The sequence below is a fragment of the Ammospiza caudacuta genome, chromosome 2 (assembly GCF_027887145.1).
Source record: "Ammospiza caudacuta isolate bAmmCau1 chromosome 2, bAmmCau1.pri, whole genome shotgun sequence".
NCBI classification, from domain to species: Eukaryota; Metazoa; Chordata; class Aves; order Passeriformes; family Passerellidae; genus Ammospiza; species Ammospiza caudacuta.
In genome coordinates this window covers 26,239,213-26,260,545 of record NC_080594.1, presented here as the reverse complement: position 1 = coordinate 26,260,545, position 21,333 = coordinate 26,239,213, and the positions used below count along the sequence as shown (strand labels likewise).

The 21,333-nt window shown below is 43.7% G+C and overlaps 1 protein-coding gene across 1 annotated transcript in view; it reads left to right on the top strand.

Moving 5' to 3' along the window:
- NME7 (NME/NM23 family member 7) overlaps positions 1–21,333 on the top strand; it is an 88,719-nt gene that overhangs the window by 66,805 nt on the left and 581 nt on the right. Inside the window, exon 11 of the mRNA XM_058822702.1 lies at positions 6,540–6,647. Coding sequence (XP_058678685.1) covers positions 6,540–6,647 — 108 coding nt within the window. The remainder of the gene's footprint in view (positions 1–6,539; positions 6,648–21,333) is intronic.

The following is a 21,333-nucleotide window of genomic DNA, read 5'->3' as shown; positions in this document are numbered from 1 at the left end:
CGTAATAGAATAAACTATGGTTTGAGACGTTGCTGCTACTGTTGCAAAACTGTTTGATTTTGGAAGGAGTTTCACCTCACGTGCACTTTTTATAGGCCTTGCAATTGAAAATTTGACTACTGTTGCCTGGATCAGATCAATTCATTTGCTGAACAAACCTTTACAGCCATCCTTTTTCCTGTAGAGAACTGCAGACACACAGACTTGGCTCAGTTAAAAGTATGAGAACCTTGTCAGAATGGACAGTAAGTAATCTATTCTGGCATCAGCCAGGATAAGACAGGCTGGAAGTCCAGGTGAAGTGTGCAGTGCTAAGGGGAGAGATGGTTAGGCTAAATACTATAAAGACTTTGCAGCTTTTCCAGGTTCTTGAGTTTGGCTTGTGATAAAAATTCAAAGGTGAGGGGAGTTTAGTGTGTGTGTTTAAAGGAGGTTACTTTGGCTTGATTATTTTTTTTGGTGATATGTGGAAAGTACAAAAGCACTTTCAGGTTACACTGACTCCCTTGAAGTCTGTGTAAGGCCTTTGATACTGACTCTATTTGTACGTGACATTGCTGCAGCTCATGTGGAACACAAAGAGAAAACATGTCACTCAACAAGTGACTTCTGTTCTGGATTGGTTTGTGAAATGTAAACTGAAGAAGCCTCTTGCATGCTCTTTAAGACTGACCTGGGTTTGTATTTAGAAGCTTTCTGAAGCACCTTTCTACGGGCAGACCCCAGGTTTCAAGGCAAAATTCTTCCCCAGTTAAAGTTTTTACAGTGGCAACAGCACCACCATCTTATGTAATTTTTCTCTGTAATAGAGACAGAAGGGTTAGTTTAGGGTGATGAACTGGACCTTGAGTTGCTGCAGGAGTAGAAAATTGTGTTCTGCAGCAGCTGATGTTGATTTCCAAGTGACCTATTACATGAAACGGAGCAACATAAACCAAGGCAGAGCTAACAAATCAGGAAGCACACATGTCACAAGTGGTTTGCTAGAGTTTGGAGGGAGTATGAGCTGCAAAGAAAACATGTGAAGCAAGCCAAGGCAAGCTAGCCCTTTTGGTATCATGCACAAGGTCACCTATGACCACAGGTTTCACTTTGACACTTAAGCATTTGTCTTTGGATGAGAACTTGTGTGAAGAATCTCTTGGACTGATCTGAAGGTGTTCTCACAGTAACAGTAGTGTTAAAGAGTTTGTAGCTTCAATCAGCATTGCAAGAGGTGCTTGTCCCCTATCCTGTCTTGTATGACAAAGGTTGTCCTACTGTTTTACTTCTTGCTGATGGCTTGTAGGAACAAGTATTTTGTCCAGCTCCCTACTGCAACCATCAGTGTTTGATATGACTGGTGCTAAAATGCCCTGAAAATAAAAGTCACCTGAAGAACTATGATGATGTGAAGAGAGAGAAGCACTTATCCTTCCTTAGCTTCCATAATTGCTGCGCTGCAAATATTGTTTCAGATCATTTTTATGCACTACATAGGAAGCTCAGGTGCCTTGCTTGGATGAGGCAGTAGGCTTTCCAATGCCTGAAGGTCAGCCAGACAAATTCTAAGGTGAATGGCAGAATTTACATAATTTTATTTGTTCACAGTTAATGTATGTTCTGTTCTCTTGACAAGGGCATAGCTCATCCTTATGAGGAGAAAGGTGCTTGAGGTTTGCCTGAGGCTGGCTCTTCGTCCTGGATTAGGTGGCACCCTCAAAGGGAGAGAGGGACCATCTCATTGCTGACAGCAGCAGAGCGTGGAAAACTGCAGAAGGAAGAAGCTTCATGAGTGCAGGGTGGGGAAGGCAGAGGTGGGGAGACCAAGTCAACACAAAGCCTTTAGAAAGGGATGAGTGAGGAATGCCAAGAAGAGTAAGGAGCAGGGGCACAGCCAGGGCTCAGCTAGAATAGGAAAACAGTTTATGAGAGTGTGGAGGGATCTGTGCAGTCTGTTACAGCCCAAGAGGTCCTCTGAATGCTGCTGATCTGAAAGCAAAACTAAAAGAAGGAACCTGCTTGCTAACCAGAGAGGGTGTGGCTAGAGAAGATTTGATCAAACTCCTTTTTTTATTCTGCTTCATTCAAGAGGGCCAGTACATTTTCAAAATTCCTTCATTCTAGTTCATGTTAATAAGAACAAAATCTTAGGCTGTAATGGTTCCTTTGTGTAGTTTTGATTCATTCAGTGGCCTTTCTAGATAACCAATTAAATATTCAGGACAGTGCTTAAAAAATTGGCCAGATTTTCTTGAAATTTGCAGTTTTGACTAAATTTTCTTGAAACCTGCAGTTTTGGCTGGTGTACCTGTTACTATTCTACTTAACTTCCATCCAGCCCATGAAAAAAGTGCAGCCTTTTGTAGGAAAAGCAGTTAATGAGCTTTGCTTATGAATATGTTTATGATGTTTTCAGTTTGATTGTGACATATTACTGGCATTGGTAACATTTTTGTTTCCTTTCACTTGTGTAGAAATAGAAACATTTTAGAAATGTGCTAAGTACTTCATGCAGGCATTGTTGCATTGTACACAGTTACATGATAAAGAGAAACATGAAATATATGCATCTGTATCTCACACAGGATAAGGATCTTCAAAGGGCTATCTGTAGATCAAAGCCCAGCTGTAAGGGGTGATCAAATAACTTGCTGAATAAGACCAGAGGCTGAAGCCTTTTGGTACAGCAGCCCTGGTTTGTTTTGCCGTAGACAAAACAGTGTCAGTGTCTTCTTGTGTGAGATCCCAGTTTTGTGTCATCCCCGTTTGCACGTGCACACGAAGCTCCAGCACACACTCATCAGTCTCCTCTCATGCATATGGCAGAGCTGTAGCAGCTCTTAACCCCTCCATCATCCCACTCTCCACTCCTTTCAAAAAAAAATCTGAAAATCATTGCAGAGAACACGTACTCCTAGAAACTAGACTCAGGCAAAAGCTTAGGAAGAAGATTTAAAAGGGGATGGTGGGGCATGGGGAAACCAACCCAAAGCCCATTGTTTGTATCTCCCTTTTAAGACAGATGAAGCTCTATAAATAAAATTATTGGTAAGCTTCCTGGCATGGACCAGAAGAGTGTGTATTAATACTTGCTATGAGCAATAAGTTCCATAATGAACTCTGTTCTTCCCTGAAACATTCCCAAGATTTCCAGCTATACATACACAAGGACACAATATATGAGCTGTACAGCTCTTTGTATCTCCATCATTTACAGAGACCTTGTTTCTTCATGATTCCTCAATGGTGCAATAAGAAAGCAGTGGACTAGTAAAACTTTGGAATTGACAATTATTGTACTTTTTTGGCTGTGTAAATGTAAGCAGAGACAGTTTCTGCTGTTTGTTAACTAATGGCAAGAAAAGTTTATTTAGATTCTTATTAATCAGGTCTTAACAGTGTAAAGTGCTGAAGGACCTACCTTTGAGCAGTTCTGACCCAGTGCAATTCCAGACAGAACAGAATGCATCCCTCTTTGTACAAGAGTTTCAGGAGGGCACTAGAATGCGTAACAACCTGCGTTGAAAAATGGAAGGAAGAACAGGAGATTGCACAGTGCAACAGCAGAAGCTTTTGCCCACGTTAGTAAGAAAGAATGAGTCCACAGGAAGAAACACGATGTCTTTTGTCTTAAAGTTGTGAAGTAGAAATGACAGCTTACGACAAATGGTAAGTTAAGAGACCATAGCCGCTCTTAAAAACAGAGAGAAGAGAAGAAAAAAAGTGAGTTTGATGAAGAAGATGAGTGAAGGAAAATCTTGTGGAATTTTCATAAGAAACAGCATTTCTGGACTTGTTGGAGGACAGAACAGTTTTAGCAAAAGAGTTTTTGATGGATAGGGAGTAAACAGAATATAATACAAAGCATTAGCTTTTTGGACTTGAGCTGTCCCTAAATTGTTTACAAAGGTTTCATAACCATGATCATTTTTTCTAGTATTCCCAAACTTTCATTAAAATGATTGGAAGCTCCAGTGCTATTGCTGGCTTCTTGACAGCTAGTTGTTACTGCAATCAACAGTTGCTTAAAGGAAGGCTTGATTAAAGTGTCACATTGTTGTAGTGAACTGGCATGTGACTTTTGTTTCTCCAGCAGATTTCCTTATCTCAAGCCTTTAATGAGGACCATTTAGAAGAGCGGGGGGGGGGGGGGGGCGGGGGGGGGGTTTCTCCTTGGGGCTTTTTTTTTTTTTTAAAGCGGAACTTCTGAACTTTCCTCTTAAGCAAAATTCATTTGATGTTGAGTGTGTCTTATTCAAATGTCCTTGACATTCATATCAAAAGATCTTTCATAACCTGTGCCGTACAGACAGTAACAATGAGGAACTGAAACTTCTCCTCATATCATGTTTTGGGTTATACACACTCCAAGCATTAAAGCAGTTTAATTGTCTTCCAGGCGGGTAACAGACCATAATAATCGTTAATTGTTATGATAGGAAAATATATAGGACTTGCTGAGCTAAAGTCCAATTGTCTTAGTTTGGTAATGAGACATAAACAATGGGGGAAGCTGGAAAGTGGACAGAGGGTGTTTTTTGTCAGATAATGCTCTTGTGAGGTCTTTTAGAACTAGCTTAAAACATTCACTGCCATCCCAGAAGAGGGACTGATTTTCATTTGTACCTGTGCAAGGTTTTCCAGGCCAGCTAAGAGCTACTGATTAAGTCAAGTCGAACCCATTTGACACTGAAAGTTAGAACGTGCTTTTACAATCCCGTTTGACGACTCCGTTGTGGGAACAGTAACCTCCAGCTGTGACACTGAAACCAACACCTGGGAGTGGCACAGTGAAACTGCACTGGCCACTTCCAAAATGATTACACTCTAATGTACCCGGTGCCTATTTAGAAAGGGGCTGATGAAGGCTTTGTTGGCAAGGAAAGAGTTCTTTTCTTTATTCAGTAACTGTAGTGTGAGCTTGTCATCCACCTGTCCCCTCACAGGCACTTGTGGGAGAACATCCAAAGGGTTTTAAGGAGGGAAAACTGGGTTAATTTCACTGTGCATGAGATAGATCTTGGAGAAGAGCCTCCAGGGTGTTGGAAAGAGAGGCCAAGGGTGTGGGTAGCATAGGAAAGGGGTTAAAAGACAACAGTGCAAGGTGATAGTGCAGAGAAGTACAGCAGGACTTCACTGTGGCTTGGAAGAAAGAGTATGGTGGAGGGGAGAGCCAGTGAAGGCAGTCCTCCGGGGTATGAGGGAAATACTACAGTAAAAATGTGGGGGAGGAATGTTATCTCAGGACCTGAGTATCTGCTGTAGTAGGAAGGCCTCTGAGAGGCCTAAGAGGTATTTGGCATTGTAAATGAAGAAGAGGACTGAAATGTTAATTTCAAAGAACAAAGAAAGATGTAGATTCTGGACTGCTCCTTAGAAGGGATAAGATGTTGGCACTAGTCACAGTGTCAAAGGAGAAGACTGAGAGGAGTTTCAGCAGCTGGACTTCACAAATGTCATATTCTGAATCAAGTAGCTCCATGCTAAGGGGAGCAATCTGCAAGACAGCACATTTGTGTCTGCTCACAGACAGCACATCCAGTGCTTGAGAGCTGCAAAGGTCTTAACATAAGCTAACTGTGTTAATGCAAGTACCAGTAAGGTGTTTCTGCAATAAGGGTCCTGTATGTGACCCAACATGGCTTGTTTGGCCCAGTTTCAAGGAGGTATTCCTAGCCACAGTTGTGTTTTTTTCAGCAGCTGTCTATGTGTGTAGTACAGGTTGGAATTTCTCTTTTTATAGAATCATAGAATGGTTTGGGTTGGAAGGGATCTTCAGGATCAAGTAGTTCCAAACCCTCTTGCCATAGCCAGAGATACCTTCCGCTACACCAGGTTACTCAGAGTCCCATTTCACCTGTCCTTGAACAGCTCCAAGGATGGGGCATTCACAGTTTCTCTGTACAACTCGTCCCAGTGTCTCGCCACTCTCGACGTGAAGAATTTCTTTGTAGTATTTTTCTAAACCTGCTCTCTTTCAGTTTAAAGCCATTCACCCTTGCCCTATCATTGCCTATCCTAGCAAGGTCAGTCTCCAGCTCTGCTATAGCCTCCTTTAGGTACCCGAAGGCTGCTCTAAGGTTCTCTTGGAAACTTCCCAGGTTGAACAACCTCAGCTCTCTCAACCTGTCATCACAGGAGAGGTGCTTCATTCATGGCCCTCCTCTGGACTCACTCCAACAGGTCCACGATCTTCTTACGCTGGGGGCCCCAGAGCTGGATGCAGAATGCCACGCAGGGTCTCACCAGAGTGGAGCGGGGTGGAGAATCCCCTCCCTCACCCTGCTGGCCATGCTGCTTTTGATGCAGCCTAGGATACAATTGGCATGTTGCTGGGTCATGTCAACCTTCTTGTCCACCAACACCCCCAGGTCCTTCTCCTGAGGGCTGCTTTCAATCTAGATTTTCTTTTACGGTGTACTACACATATTTTAATATACTACTCATATTTTAATAGCATAATAATATTTTACTTTATAAGGTTATCTTGCATCCATGATACAAATGAACAGTGTGGTTCACAAAGGTCTTCTGGTTTGTTTGTTTGTGTTCAATAGGTATTAGCCCGTCACCTCCGACCTGGAACTCTGCGTGCTGTCTTTGGGAAGGACAAGATTCAGAATGCTGTTCACTGCACAGACCTGCCTGAAGATGGACTTTTAGAGGTAAGGCTTGCTAGGCAAACGTTCTCACAGGAAGTTGTAAAGTGAAATGCTTCTCTTGACACTCTTTTAAGCCAGTAAGTGTTTTCTATGTGGAGTAGCTGTGTTGTAGACCAGACTAGACACAAAAAGAGAAAGTTTATTAAGGGTGTTTGACTCAGTTAATTCTGATACTGTAAAAAAATTCATCCATGCAGTTTTCTTGAATGAATATAGTACAATTCAATGGAATGAAACTCAAGAGTCTTCTCTTTGTCTGAATGTGTCCTTGGGTCTGAACATCAGTACCTGACAGTGCTTCTGCAGCGACACTTTCTTAGCCCTTTCTTGGGTGACCACGCTGACTCCTGAACTAAATTGTGTCTACAGTGAACTTGTGTGGAGCTTGGAATATTACAGGCAGTAGGGATTCAAATCCTCCAGATAGGGCCTAGGTTTATTTGTAGACAGTCATACTTATGTACATCAGTTAATATTTCCTGTGTTCTATATTAACTTACTAATTATTATCTGATTTTGGCTTTGTATGCCAAAATTTAAAGTCCAATAAAATGAGAAAATTATAAATTGTAGGAATTTGTAAAGACAGAAGTACTCACTATGAAAACCAGAATAAGCTCATTCACTTAATTCTGTGCCTTAAACTAAGGTCCATGGCAAGGGGTTGAAGTGGTGTGTAATCTTGGATGGATTTCTGTGCTGTGTCAATGGAGATGCTTTTCCAGTGCATGCACAGCTTATTTTTTGCTGCCTGTATGTATTTGTGAATGCTTTGCTGTCAGGTATAGCAGAACCATTGAGCAGCAAGTGCTGTCCTACTTAGATAATTTTGCATTGCCAAAATGGTGGTTTCATGGGGGAGTGAGGAAGAGCTAACTTCATCTTCCTCCATGAAATAACCTGTGGGTTAAAGTGCTTTTGCTAGGAAATCCCATCTAGTTTAAGGTACAGACTAGTGAAATTCAACACTGAGGATGGCAACCAGTATAAACAACATTGCAGCTTTTTTACCATTTTCAAGATATCATTAAAAGTTAACAATTTTTAGTCTTTCCCTTAGGGTTTATACATGCAAACAGGTATTTTTTCACCACATGCCTGGAGTTCCTCATCCATGGCTTTCCAGTGGCAGCAGAACAAAGGGCACCGCCTGTAAGGGAAAAATTAAACAAGCCAACACTCAAAGAACATTTTAGTACTCCATCAGAATTTTCCACTGTCTGTTACCTTTACATTGGTGCAAAGCAGGTTTTGCTGGTTGTTTAAATTGTGTTCAGAGCTACTATAAGTGAGGCAAGAGTTACTTCTCCAAAACAAAAATTGAGCCTGGCATTCTTTCTGAAGGGTCTCCATTACATGTGTTTGTCTTTCAAATCCTGCAGCTCAGTCATAACCAAAGTTGTTGATCTGGTATTACTCTGACTACACACCTTGCAGTTCGTGGTGTAGTCTGATAATTTTAACAGTACCTTGTTGATTGGTTTTTTTTGGGAAAGAGATCTGAGGTAGTTTTTTGCCATAGGCATAATTGTGTGCAGAATATTGCAGTTCATCAGTCTGTAGTTTCTTCTATAACAGCCCAGGTTAAGCCTGCATTTGTAAAGGACGTCACTCTATGTTGTTTAGTGAGTAAATAAAGCAGTGAATGTTTTGAATTGAGAACAGTGAGTTTGTACAAAGGAAACCTTGGCTGTACCTGTTGGTTGGCGTGTGGAGTATTTATACTGTTAATGCTGAAGCAGCTTATTAGATGTCCCTCCCACAGTCCTGACTCCTGCTGTGGCTGCGTGTCCTGTGTGCACACAGGATGCCTGCAGTGCCCAGGGCATCCTGGAGGAAACATGGAGGGACTGCTGCTCTTGACACTGTGTATGGAAAGCTGAATAGGTTGGTTTGTGTCTTAATTGGTTTTGCGCCTTTTGAACTTCCAGAACCAAATGGAGATGGAAAGGGGAGATCCGTGGTTGACTAAGTATTCTGTGATGGGCCTTTAGATGCATAGTGTTTATGGAAGCACAACAGAAGCATGTTCCCTTGTGGAAGGGAGCACACTGGTGCCCTCCTGGGAACTTTGGTACTTTTAGTGCAAGACACTGCTTATCTTAAGATTTCTCCACCTTTCTCTTCAGTTTTCATCACCCAGCTTCAGATCTAGCTGAAATTTGAAGAATTTGCAATAGCAACTGCTGTCTCATTGTCCGCAAACGGAGACTTCTTAGAGGAGATGGGCTAGGTAATTGAGAATTAGATAAAATGCTTTCTGAAGTTAATAGCCAAAATCTAGGGGGCTTTGGTGTTTTGCACTTAATTGACTGTCACTGGGAAGGGCAAGGTTGTAACCTTTCTCCCAAAAATCATGACTAAGGAGTACTTGGTGAAAGGAGACGGAACACTGTCTTGGGAACAACAAGAACTAATTAACTAAATAAGGGTCAGCTTGTGCACCTAGTTTAGAACGCTATACTTAAATAATGTAGTACAGCAATTTTTCAGTGTTTTTCTTTTAGACCTCCTTTCCATGGATCTGAAAAAAGGAAAGTTTACTTTTAATCTTAAAACCCCCTCAAACAAACAAACCAACCTCAAAAGCAAATATGAGCACTTGCTCCCACCAGTATGACCCTTAACTCCTGTCTTTGTTCTACAAACGACTTCACATTTTAGGCAGTGACTAAAGAATATCAGAATTAATGAATAACTCACTTTTGCTCAAGAAAGGAGGGGAGATGCAGTTGAACCTTAAATGCAGCTGGTCACAGTAGTAAAATCAGTGTATTTTCATTTGCAGAACTTTAAGTGCTCTTTTTTATTCCTAGCTTAGTGATACAGGAATGTGAATATTGCCCTCATCTCTTGGATGAGTTGTTTGACTTAGTAGGTCAGGCACTTACTTATTCACTTCATAGACTTGTGTGTCCTCTTATCAGTACAAAATGTATTTTTACAAGTGACAATGAGAAGACACAAATAGCTCAGAACAGTTTGTTTTCTCAGCCTTGTCATCAGTTTCTCATTTTAATGAGAAGAGGAAAGAAAGGAGGAAGAGTGGAGAAGGGAGACTGATAGCAATGGAGTATTTGTGAGATGATGAAGACTGAAGGTTCAACCAGCAGCTGATTGTTGTGTTGGACATTCATTCAGAGCAGGCAGTTGCATTTGTTTCCCACATCCAAAGCAAGTACAGCTCTACCTCTTGTCAGGTTTTTTTTCTGTTTTGTATAAAGCAGGTGCTATTTGGAGAAAGCAATTGCAGTACTCACCTGCTTTCATGTTCCTTGTGAGTCAGGTAGGGCCAGGACTGGAACATGCAAATTTTATATGCCAAGGAACTGCTCTGTTTCACAGACTAGGGATGTGTCATCTGCATGTGATGAAAGATGATTCTGTTTCTCAACTCACCGTCTTTGACCTGAGGAACGTTTCTGATAAATATATTGATGAAATAGAAGCTTGCAAACTGTTGGATCTGATGAATCATCATTCTCTAGACAAAAGAAGTTTCCTTAAAGTTGATCATTCCTGGAATAGTTCTTAATCAAAGTAGTGATACACGTATTGCGGCTACCAGACTTCACAGTTTGTGTCCCTCTTTAAAGAAGTGAAGGCAAATTAAAAATCAATCATAAAGTCCTTATTCACATCACTGAAACTACAGTGAGTAAAATTTCCCACAGGAGGTGGTGCTGTACACACACCTCAGTTCCCTGGGTCTCAAGTGGCTCAGTACCTTTCAGATTAAGCAGGAAACCACGTAATTAGAAAACTGGTAGCCCAGAACTGCAGTTACAACAAAACCAGAATTTCTGGGGTTTGGGACACTCCGTCTGTAACTTGTTGCTCATACTGTGCAGTTCTTTTTGGTTTTGGTTTTTTGTGTGTGTGAGCATTTCCATAAGGGCGTTTGCAATGCAGAAAATCACTCTGGGGATATAGAATGCACGCATCTGGGGTGATCTAAAATGTCTCCGTTGCAGTGCAGCCTGCTGAGCCACCCAGGCTGGCTTTGTGTTCCTGTGCCATGGTGTTGGGGCAATCAGTCAGTCTCACGGAGTTTCTTTGCATAATTACCAATTCCTTAATAGTCATACATGTGTTTTTGTGTGTGTACTTAGACACAGGAGAAGATGCTGCCCTCAGAGAGACATGCATGAGAAGGGATTTGCTGTGGGATGGATAAAATTGAGTTCTGGGTGAAACAGCCTTTTCCCTGTTGCCGAGGGCGACGCTGTTATTAGGTGACTAATCCTTGGACAATATAGTGACAATTGCTGCGGGTGTGTGCTTACCCGTGCCTTTGTGTGCCTGCTAGGCTACGAGTGGAACTGCAGAGGGGGGTGATCTCTCGAGCCCCTTTTCGTGGGAGTGGGGGATGTGCCAGCTGCCTTCCCAACCTAGTGTCCCCCGGGCGCTCTCAGCTGGCGCTGCGTGTGCCGCCGCATGGCCCCGGGTGCGCCAGGCTCCTGCTTGGGCATCGCACCGTGTCAGTTTTCAGCGTCACGGGCAGCTCTCCAGGCGGGCAGGAGCGAGGAGCTGCTCGAGTGTCGTTTGCTGGCCTTTTCCCTTGCCTCAGAGCTATTTGTGGCACTCACAGACATGAAAATAACCTATCAAAGGGGGATGACTTTGCTGTTATCAAAGAGTGGGTTTCATCTGTCTCCCGAGAGAGCTGTCATGACGGTTGTTTTTTTCCCTATCGTTTCTTTGAATTTCAGCTGTACGGTGGCGTTCAAGTGTAGGGCTGGAGACTGGCTGACTGTACAACAAACTGCTGGAGGCTCTTTGTTCCTTTGCTCAGCCTTGCACCAGTGAGACTGGCTTACTGCTCCTGGGGCATTAAAGCAAACAAGTAATATCACCTAGGGACAGATCGGCTACAGTGATCTGCTGGACAGAGACTCCCACAGCTCTGGCTCTGGAAGTTCAGCCGCCTGGATGCGGCCTTGGGAAGATGTGAGCTGATGTTGTACAGTGAGCGGTGACTGCATGGTCCAGTTCAGCAGAAGTGTTTTGTCCAGACTGGTGCTGTGGACAATGAAAACTGTGATAGTTTTGCTCGGACTTGGAGACTTGGTATAAGCAGAATGCTCTGCTGAGTGTTAAGAGCTGTACTGCTCCTAAGCTTTTGGTGCAGTGTGTATTCCACCTGCTAAAGGCCAGCTGTCCTTGGTCTGGCATTCCAGATCATGCCAGAAGCATGTCTTATTTTTCCTTTCCCTTTCCATTTTTTCAGGGAGGCTGAGGGCAGGGTGGTATTTTAGGAAGCTGTTCAGGGTGGATAGGGGAGCAGTTGCTTTGGAGGGGGGAACACAACGTGTGTTTCCATAACCACTTCCTGTTACTGCAGCACTCTGCTGGCTGCCACCTTGCCCTTTCCTGTGTGCTGCCTCCTTGGCTGCCCACTGCCAATGTCTGGACATGGGAGTGTGATGCAAGGTGCTCACTATCGTCCACCCTGGAAATGCTTCTGTACCACTAATGAGCTGATCCGTGGGCTGAGGTTAAAGTGCAACAGTTTAGGATGGAAGCCATCAGAAGGACGTAGCTCTGTTAAACTAGTCCTTTTTGTTGCATCGAGGTATAGTCCAAGCAATTTAATAAAGCATGTCAATGAGTAACTCTCAGAAGCGTCGGTGGAATTTGTGTGTATCACACTTGGAACAAAGGTCTCCTCCATTGCTTGTTACAGATTAACTTGTCTGGTATTATGCAAGCTACCTCTGCCAGGCGAGAACTAACTCTCCTCATTCACAGAGCAGCCCAGCTTGTAAAACATTACACAGCAGAAGTGCATAGCATGGCAATGAACCTTTCACTGAGGGCATTTCAGCCCTCTGCATTTCCCCCAGGAGTCTTTAAAATATTTTAATAAAGAAGCCATTGTTTCACTCAGTCATACAGCAATTTTGCAATGAAGTCTTTTATTAGAGGCCCACACTGAGCTGCATAATCCAGGGTAAAATGCTTTTCACTGTTTCCAATGAAAAGTAATAAAAATTGAGTGGTTTGAGTGAGGTTGGCTTTAGCACTTTTTTCTCCCAAGTTTTCATCCAAGCAGTAGCTATTTTTGTCTGTCAGTTGGAAATTTCAGTCTCTCCTGGTACAAGATGATTTCTAGAGAGGTCTGTCAGATAATGGTTGTTATGATTCAAGTGCTTTTCCATTTAAACTTTCTGAGACCTTTTATCTAACAGCTGTGGGAACAGGTTGGAAAGAATCTGGAGTGTAAGAAAACTTAATCTTACTTGGTGGTGGTTTTGCATACCAGAACATGTTAGCCAGCACTGGAATGCTGTCTCATGATGTTTCCTGGTGCTCTATATATACTTGTACAAAGAAGTAAGTAACCCTTTTGCCTAGGCCTATCTGAAGGAAATGAAGAATTAAAAATAACATTAATAGATGGATGGATATTGGAGATGTTGGTGATTTCTCTTTTAAAGATTATTGTATTATTAGGTCACGTGCAGCCTCATTTTGAGCATAGGTTGTATAACTATTATACTTGTGGGCTAGACAGGCAACCTAAACCAAGAACTTGTTTAAACAGAGTTGTGAAATAGTTCACCTCTTGTGCTTCCACTTCTGGGTAAAATCTGAGGTCCAGTTACCCCTTGTTCTGCCAGGTCTGTGAGTGCCAGAGAGAAGAAGTTAATGAGTGTGAACCAAGCAGCTGCCAAAGCTCTTTAAGTTTCACCTGATCCTGAAGGTAATCTATGTGATAAACAGGGCTTGGCTTTTTGCACATGTTTGTGTTGCGCTGAGCAAAGTAATTTTGTGGAGGGGAGGTCAAGGTGGAGGGAAGGTGTGACACTTCTTGATAACTCATCTGAGGCCCAGTTTGTGTCTTTGAGACTGCTGCCTTCTTTCTTTCCCTCAGCATGTTCTCATTTTTTAACCAAAAAAGCCAGGTCCTTTTTCCGTTTCTCCTTTTGCTTGAGCTGAAGCAGAGCAACAGTTGGGCTGCAGCTCAGCTGCACCATGGGCAAACTACAGCAAAGAAGACAAAAAAGCTCAGGGGAACAGCTTATACAGCAAAAGCAGTAAGGGCATGCTGTAGTCGTACAGCCACGTAGAAGCTCAGAATATCCTTAATTTCTGGAGCAAGGGGCCCTGCGCCTTATTTGGGGGCTAAGAGAAACACTATTGTTCTATAACAAATATGCTCTGAGATGCCCATAAATTTTTATGCTGTTTCCTGTTATTGACCTCAGCCATTGCACCTCCCACCTCTCTCTCAGAGGTCAGATAGACAAATTATTATCTCTGCTGGTGCTTCCTGTGTAGGGTTTACCCCTTGCCATCTCACTGCAGCTTCCTTCACTGACTACCATCCACCAACAGTAATTAAGAGGAGAATTTAAGTCAGCTATTTTCATACATGTGTTGAAATACACGGGAAACATGGGAGGAAAAACTCAAAGCCAAACATGTTAATATGGATAGAAAACTGTGAAAAAGGTTTCCTATCTGTCATAGATGCAAATGCCATGGCATATATTGACACTAGAGTTTGTCAAGCTCTAGAAACTACTTCTTCTTTCATAATTAATAATAGCTAATGATTCAAAGCATAGTCTCATGCCACTACTGGTTTAGTGGTGTCTGGGCTTAGACACTGTGTTGATCCTGTGCTAGCAGCTGTGCAAACACAAAACAGGATGGTAGTGGTCACCTGAAAGGATGTTAGCTGTAGTCTAGGGCTCCTTGAAGTTACCCATCATCTTCTGGTTTCAGTAAGAGCTGCATTCCTCCTCTTTGTTTTTAACCCCTAATGCACTGGCACATAGGCAGGAATGATGCATCCACAACTATTCCTGATATACACTGACATATGTCAGCAAGTCTCTGAGCAAGAGGCATAATACCAGACAAGTTAATTCTCTCTGGAGTATTCAGAATTGCTAAGTGGGCAAGTTTCCTTCTACATTGGTGCCAGTTACTGCTGTTCTGACAGGGAGACACAGTGTGCCAAGACTATCCAGCCACAAACTGGAACTGTGGGCCTCCTCAGGTAGCTGCCTTAGTCCAGCCATTGAATAGTAACTAGATCTCTGAGGTGTCCTGCCATGGCACTACATGGTTCAGCACTCAGTGGCAGTGTTGAAATCACTGAAAGCTGATGAGACTCGAAACAAACTCTTGGCCTTTTAATACTGATCCATTCCACAGGGAAATGGAGCTTTCTAGGTTCTGTGACATGTCTCAGAAGGTACTTTGAGCACTGTGCTTGGGGAATTTATGCCATTGCTAGCACAGGTGGGATGGTACGTTTCCTGTCAGCACACTGAGGCACAATCTGAGTAGGGGGTAGGGGCTTGTGGTGGTGCATGCAAGGCCCCTGCTGGTGGTGCCTTCCATTGGTAATTTCTTTCAGGACATTTTGTTGCTGTCCCATCTTCATAATTTTAGCACTCTTGCCATGTGTACCCTCTTGGGTCTCCTGCACAAGCAATATTCTGCTGAACATCATGGTTGCTCAGGAAGGACTTTAAATGTTGGGTGCCTTCTACTTTTTTTGCTTCTTTGCTGCTTGCATCCTCACTTGAATCTATGATGTGGTTGGAAGACATGTTCTTGTCTCTGTGTGATCCCTTCCTCCTGTCTTGGCCATAACCTGGTAGCTCATGAGGACCATAACTGTCAGTGCTTTGTGAGCAGGCTAGAAAGACTGCTCAGCATTGGCAATGCCTCTGGCTTGCACAAACACATGCAGGCCTGGCTTTACTTAGACACTGCAGATATCTACGAGCAGCAGGGCCCCTACCAGTGTTTTTATCCAGAGCCTGGGATGTGTTTGCACTGACACCTGTGGTGCACTTAGGGTGGCTTGTCTCACCTTAGCTTGCTGCTTCAAGGGCATCCTACAAGACCTCCACACAACTCCTGACTGTGAGGCAGGGAGCAAGGTAAGTGTGAAGTGCAGAGGCAGTGATCTTGATCACTCAACGAGCTGCTTGGGATCCTCAGGAAAGCAGTACTTGCTGTCGTGTTGGAGTTTGTCACGTCTGATGGGAGATGGGATCTTACACTTTATTTCATTCCAGTGGCTTTACCAAGCCATTGATGTGTTCTGATGGTGACCAAAGATGTTACTAGATAAGAAGTAGAACTCCAGGTGGGAGAGTTCTGAACTAATATGTTCAGTTCCAGCTACAGAGCAGTTGGTTTATGATGGGGACTGAGGAGATCCAGTGAACTTGTACCTTCTTGTTAAGTCTCCAGGTATCTATGCTTCAGAAGTCAGTGAGCTGAGTCAGCAGAGAAGTTACACATGATTTAAAAACAACATCTTTTTGTTCTAAAGTAGTTTTGGAGTTCACCTATTTTTTTTAGAGTAAATAGCATAAAACAGACTTTCTTGTTATTTGTGGTATAATGAACTACTGTCTTGTCCTCTCATTTCCATCCTGTTTGAAATTCACATCTTTCTAATCTTTTATTTTATTGTTACAATTTCCAAATAGCTTCCCTTGCCCTTCTCTTCCACTGTATTTTCAGAGTTGAACATAACCATACACAATTTTTGAGGTGACAATGTTGACAGCACACAACATAGTGTAGTGTTTGTGTAATAAACACTGTAGTGTTTATGTAATAAAACCTTCCATTGCAAGGTTGTTTTTTTTGGTGCATAGGGGTTTTTATCCCAGCTCTACTTAAGAAATCATTGTGGATAGTTGAAGTACGTGTGTACAATTTGTTCTGTCTTGGGCTGCCTGATTGGCTTTATTTCTTACATTGTGTGATATTTGGAAGAGAGGCAGGACTGATAAACCTGCCCTTTTTTTTTTAACAAACTAAATCCTCTTCAGATTTGTGGGGGAAAATACACAGAACACATACAGTATAGTAAATAAGTAGACTATCTTCTTTGACAACCAGTCTTCTTTCTGGAGTGCTTGTGGCTGAAAGGATGGTATGAGTCCATGGGGGTTTCCATGTGTTAATCTAATGATTTAGTCATGTGAATCAGCTGAGTGAACTGTAGCTGAAGTGTGGTATAGATGTCAGGTGTTAGCAAGTGTACTTCCTGACAGCATTGGTGAGCTCATGCAGATGTACAAACCAATGTTAATGGGCAAAAAAAAGCTTTTTGTTTCCTACTTGTGACCTGAAACTGAGCTAACACATAAAAATTTATCAGACCTTAATGTTTAGGGAAAGTGTACTGATGCTGAAACTTTGGGTCAGCAAAGACTCTGGATCATGTGCCTGGTTGCCTACACTGACCAAGGAGATACAGTGTTGTGGTGGTTGTGGGGAGAGGGCTGTGTGGAAGGCACCAAGATTCCTGACAGGCTCTAAATGGATACAGGGATGGAAAAGGCTTCCATCTCCCAGCTGCCAGTTTTGGTTCTGCAGAGATGAGGAAGGACTGAAAATTACTTTCACCTTTCTGGTGATGGATGAGAAGTGAAGCTGTGAACTCAGCCCTTTTCTTGATAGTGTGTCACCTTGTCAGCCTCCTGGCTTCTGCCATGAAAGGAGACTAACAGGGTCTCTTACCAAAAACTGCCAGCCTAGAGGAACAAGGGCAGTGAGAGTTGAGGTACTGTTTCAGTGCTGGGATTTCTTTGAGGTTGCAGTTCTGCCTGTGTGGAGTGCTGCTACAGCCCAAGGTGTGCCTGGGTCTGGCCTGTAGACAAAAGCTCTAACTCCAAAGCTGCTCAGCAGGCACCTCTCATCAGCACTGCTCTTTGCATTGTTTTCTGGACAGAAAGAGAGTTAAATTGTAAGTGCCTGTAATTCTTACACTTGGAATCTTCAGCACACTTTGTGCCTGTGCAGGGCCCTGTGTTAATACCAAGATCTTTTGCTCTCCCTTGGAAAACTGGCTGTCTCACTTTATTTGCTTCCCCCTTTATAATTTTGCCTGGCCTTTCCGTGCTCTTAGGGCACACATTGTTCAGATGATACTTGCTTGTGCTCAGCCAGGGCATTTGAGTGGATTTTGTTATTGCATGCTGTATTAGCTCCTGAAACTTTGTGGTAATGCATGGAAGTGCTCAGAGAGAGCCGCCAACTTCATTAACGTGAGTTCTGCTGGGAGTGAGTGTGACTGAAGCAGAACTTCATGGAACTGAAGCAGCTCTCAGCTCCTCCTCATGAAGCAGTTTATGGGGTCAGAGCCAGAAGGTCATGGTTATTCACCCGTTGTTACTTCCTGAGCATTATTGCTATTTGTCCCTGAACAGGAGCTAGAGAGGGCATAGCTGCATGCTGCAAAGCAGATAGCTGGTTCCTGGGGTCTGCAAGGGGAGTATTGATGTTAAATTAGATCCTGTCTCACCCCTGGGAAACAGTGAGCACACCTGAATGTTAGCATCATTGGAAAGGCATATGGGTGGCATATCTGTGAAATGTGTTGGTGGGTTTCAGATAAGCTCCTGGTGTGGATTTATGCTCTGTCACCCTTGGATCCTGTAGAGATCAGAGGTGTGCTTGGCTCAGAGAGGCTGACCTTGCCCTTGGTCAAATGTGAGATTTGTTCAGATGTTTTGTACTGGCACAGCTCTCCTTTCTGTGGTTTGGACTATGCTCAGACCTTGGGAAAGAGAAGAACTATATTTCCTAAAATACAGGGTATTTTGGAGGATCTAACCCCCATCTGGATGCTTGATGCAAGTTATCACCAGGTCCCCTTGGATCCCCTTGGAAAAGGACCTGGTGCTTTTAGAATGGGGGTTCTTCAAGGTGTCTTCAGCTGGGGCCTCATAAGATGGGGGCATCCCAAATCTCTTGGTAGTGCTGAAATCTTGGTTCTTCTCAAGTCTTAATTCTTCTCTTAATACCATACCGGTGGTCATGGGATGGGTGACTAAGTTCTGGTGGTTCTTATCCAGCTCTTACCCAGTTCTTATCCACTGCTGTGCTCCCAAGGGTGAGGTTCTTAGAAGGATCCTTTCTGCATACCCCAGATCTGCCAGCTCTTAACTGGCTTTACTGGGAGCTGGGTGGCAGCCGACCCATATAAAGATAATTATACTCAAAGAGAACATACAGGCACCTGGTTTTGCACAGTATATGAAATGTAGTGTTGCTTGTTCTGATGTCTGAGCCTTATCAATGCAGTCTGTGTGGGTCTTGGACAATCCACTAAAAGCTAATTGAGGAGGAAGAGGTTTTGCACAGGTTTTAAGTAAACTGAGGATGTGCAGTCCAGCCTGAGAAAACTGGTTGCACAAAATCAAGGGGCCTTTGGAGACTAAAATAGCACAAATCCTTTTGTTGCTAAGTGTCAAGTGAGCAGGCATGTGGCAAGGCCAGCATTCACCTGTGTCACCTGTGCTGCAGGGGTGGATCAGTACTTAAATCCCAGGGGTGACCATGCAGCTCCAGCTGAGGCAGCCCAGGTCAGGGGGAGTTGACTCAGCTCTGTTAAACCTGCTCCATGGCAGGGAAACAGGCCTGTGGTGGCAGCAGTTGTACCAGCACCCCGGGCTGAGCATGGACACGGAGTTATTACCTAGAAAGAAGCAGATTCCACTGCACTTGGCCATTTTCTTTGCTCTTGGCACAGCTCCCCACCCGTGCCGAGGGTTGTGCCTGGCCTGTGCTGGACCTGCCCTTGGCCAACCTGGGAACAGAAGTCCAGAAGTGCCAGTGCTTAGAGCTGTAAAATTGATAGCTGGTGTGTGCTAGTGCAAGTGTTTGTGCAGACACAGCCTTAAAGGCTTGTGTTGGTAAATATATGTACGTGTCTCTCTCTCTGCTTTTTATTTTACTAGTGCTTTTGTGTGTCTCTCTTATTAAATGCAGGTGTCCCATATAACAAGAAGGGAGATAAATTCACTTTAATGGCTACAATTATACTTAACTATGCTGAGTCAATCTGGCAGAAAGAACAGCATGTTCAGACTGGCAATTTAAAATGTCCTGTTAGGCAGTAAGGAAAGTGATGCCTTCCTGAAGAGAGTGGATAGAGCACAGATTAAAATAAGGAATAATGAATCTTGAAGGCATGGTTTAATTTGGATTAAACCATGGATTTGGTGAGATGTCACACCTTGAGGCCCTTGCACTGCCTGCAGTCCTTCTGCCCCCAGGGCTGTTGACCAGTCCCAGCCCAGATGAGGCTGTGTCAGTGCCATTTGTGAAAGGTTGTTTTCATGTCAAGACTGTTGTGTATCCAAAGCACTGGTGCCACTGGGTGAGTGGGGTGCTCAGCTATGAGTCTACACCTGCTTGGAGTGGGGTGAGGTTTCCTAGGACTTTGGTAGTTTGGGAATTTCTTTTGACCATACTGCAATCTTCTAGTGCTGTATCACTAGTAGGTCTGACAAATTACAGTAGGATTTCTAATGGGGGAAGGGGATGTGTCTGACCAGGTGCACTTACTGCCTTTTTGGGGCGTGGGGGGTGTGGTCCTTTGGTAGCAGAGTTGTCCTGAAGCCTGGAAGCAGGTGGGACTTTCCAGTGGGCAGCTGCAGGGCATGTAGCTAGGATAGGTACTGCCCTTCCTGCCTGGTTAATTAGTGATCTGAGCAGCCATTCTGTTTGCACTGATGTGGGACAAGAAAGTGATTGGGGTGGGGATTTGGGTAAAACGTTAGGGTGAATTGCCTAATTTCATATGCAATTCCTAAGAGTATGTTGCATGAGCCCTTTGAGACATTTGCTCACTGAAGCAAACACAAGCACCTTTAAGTTTTCCACAGTGGTTGTCCCAACCCTGGAGTAAGCCAGACTCTTTATTAACATGCTTTAGACTTTGCACTCATGTAGAGAATTAAAAGGCAGTAAAGTACCTAACCGTGAGTTGGGTCTTATACAAATAAAATTGGGAAATATTTTTTGTTTGTTGGCTGGTTTGGAGCTTTTTGTTGTCGTTTTGATTTTTTCTTTTAATTGTCATAAACTCTTCACCCAGGAACTGAATTGTAGGGGCAGTTGATCCTACCAAACCTTGAGCCATGCAACAACATGCCCACCCAAAATGGTAGCAGTAGGAACCTATCAATTGCTGGGAGCCAAAATGCCTCAGCTTTCCTGCAGTTTTTTGCAGGTGGAGTTTCCACTATGGAGTATTTTAGGGCTCTCAGCACAGCTTTTTAAATCGTTGCTCTAAACATACAGCAGCAAAAGAAAGAGATGAAGGTGCAATTTCTGCTGGCACCTGCTCCTTGGGAACAACATGGAACAGCTAAATGGGTTCACTAACCACCACAGCATACTGTAACCACACTTTTCCCTCTAGCAAATGGCAAAGAGTTCAGCATCTTGCTGCTCCAGGATTGTGTGTTCCACTTAGGAAGTCTTTATCAGGCCACTTGCTCTAGGATAGTCCTGTTGTGTCACTTTACATGGAGCCATTCTCCCTGGTAATCTGCGTCATGCAGCACATAGTGAGCCTGACTCCTGCACAGAGCCAGCTGCCACATTTTGTCATCTCTGAGCAGCCCCAGCAGGCAGAGCCTGCCCTCAGCCCTGGCCACTGGCTCAGCAGTAACACAGAGCAAGTGGCTGCCCTGAAACTCTTGTGGCTTCAGGATGCAGCTTCCCTTCTGGCTGCTGGAAGCTTTAACCTGCACTGAGGATGGACAGTTTTATCTGGAACACAGCGGCTGTGCCTCCAGAGGTGGAGAGTGTGCAGTAAGTGGGAAGAGACTTGTGGGGATCCTGACCAGCACAGGCAGGTGTTCACAGCAGCGTCTCATGCGGGGTAGGGGGAGGGAAAACAAGTAATGAA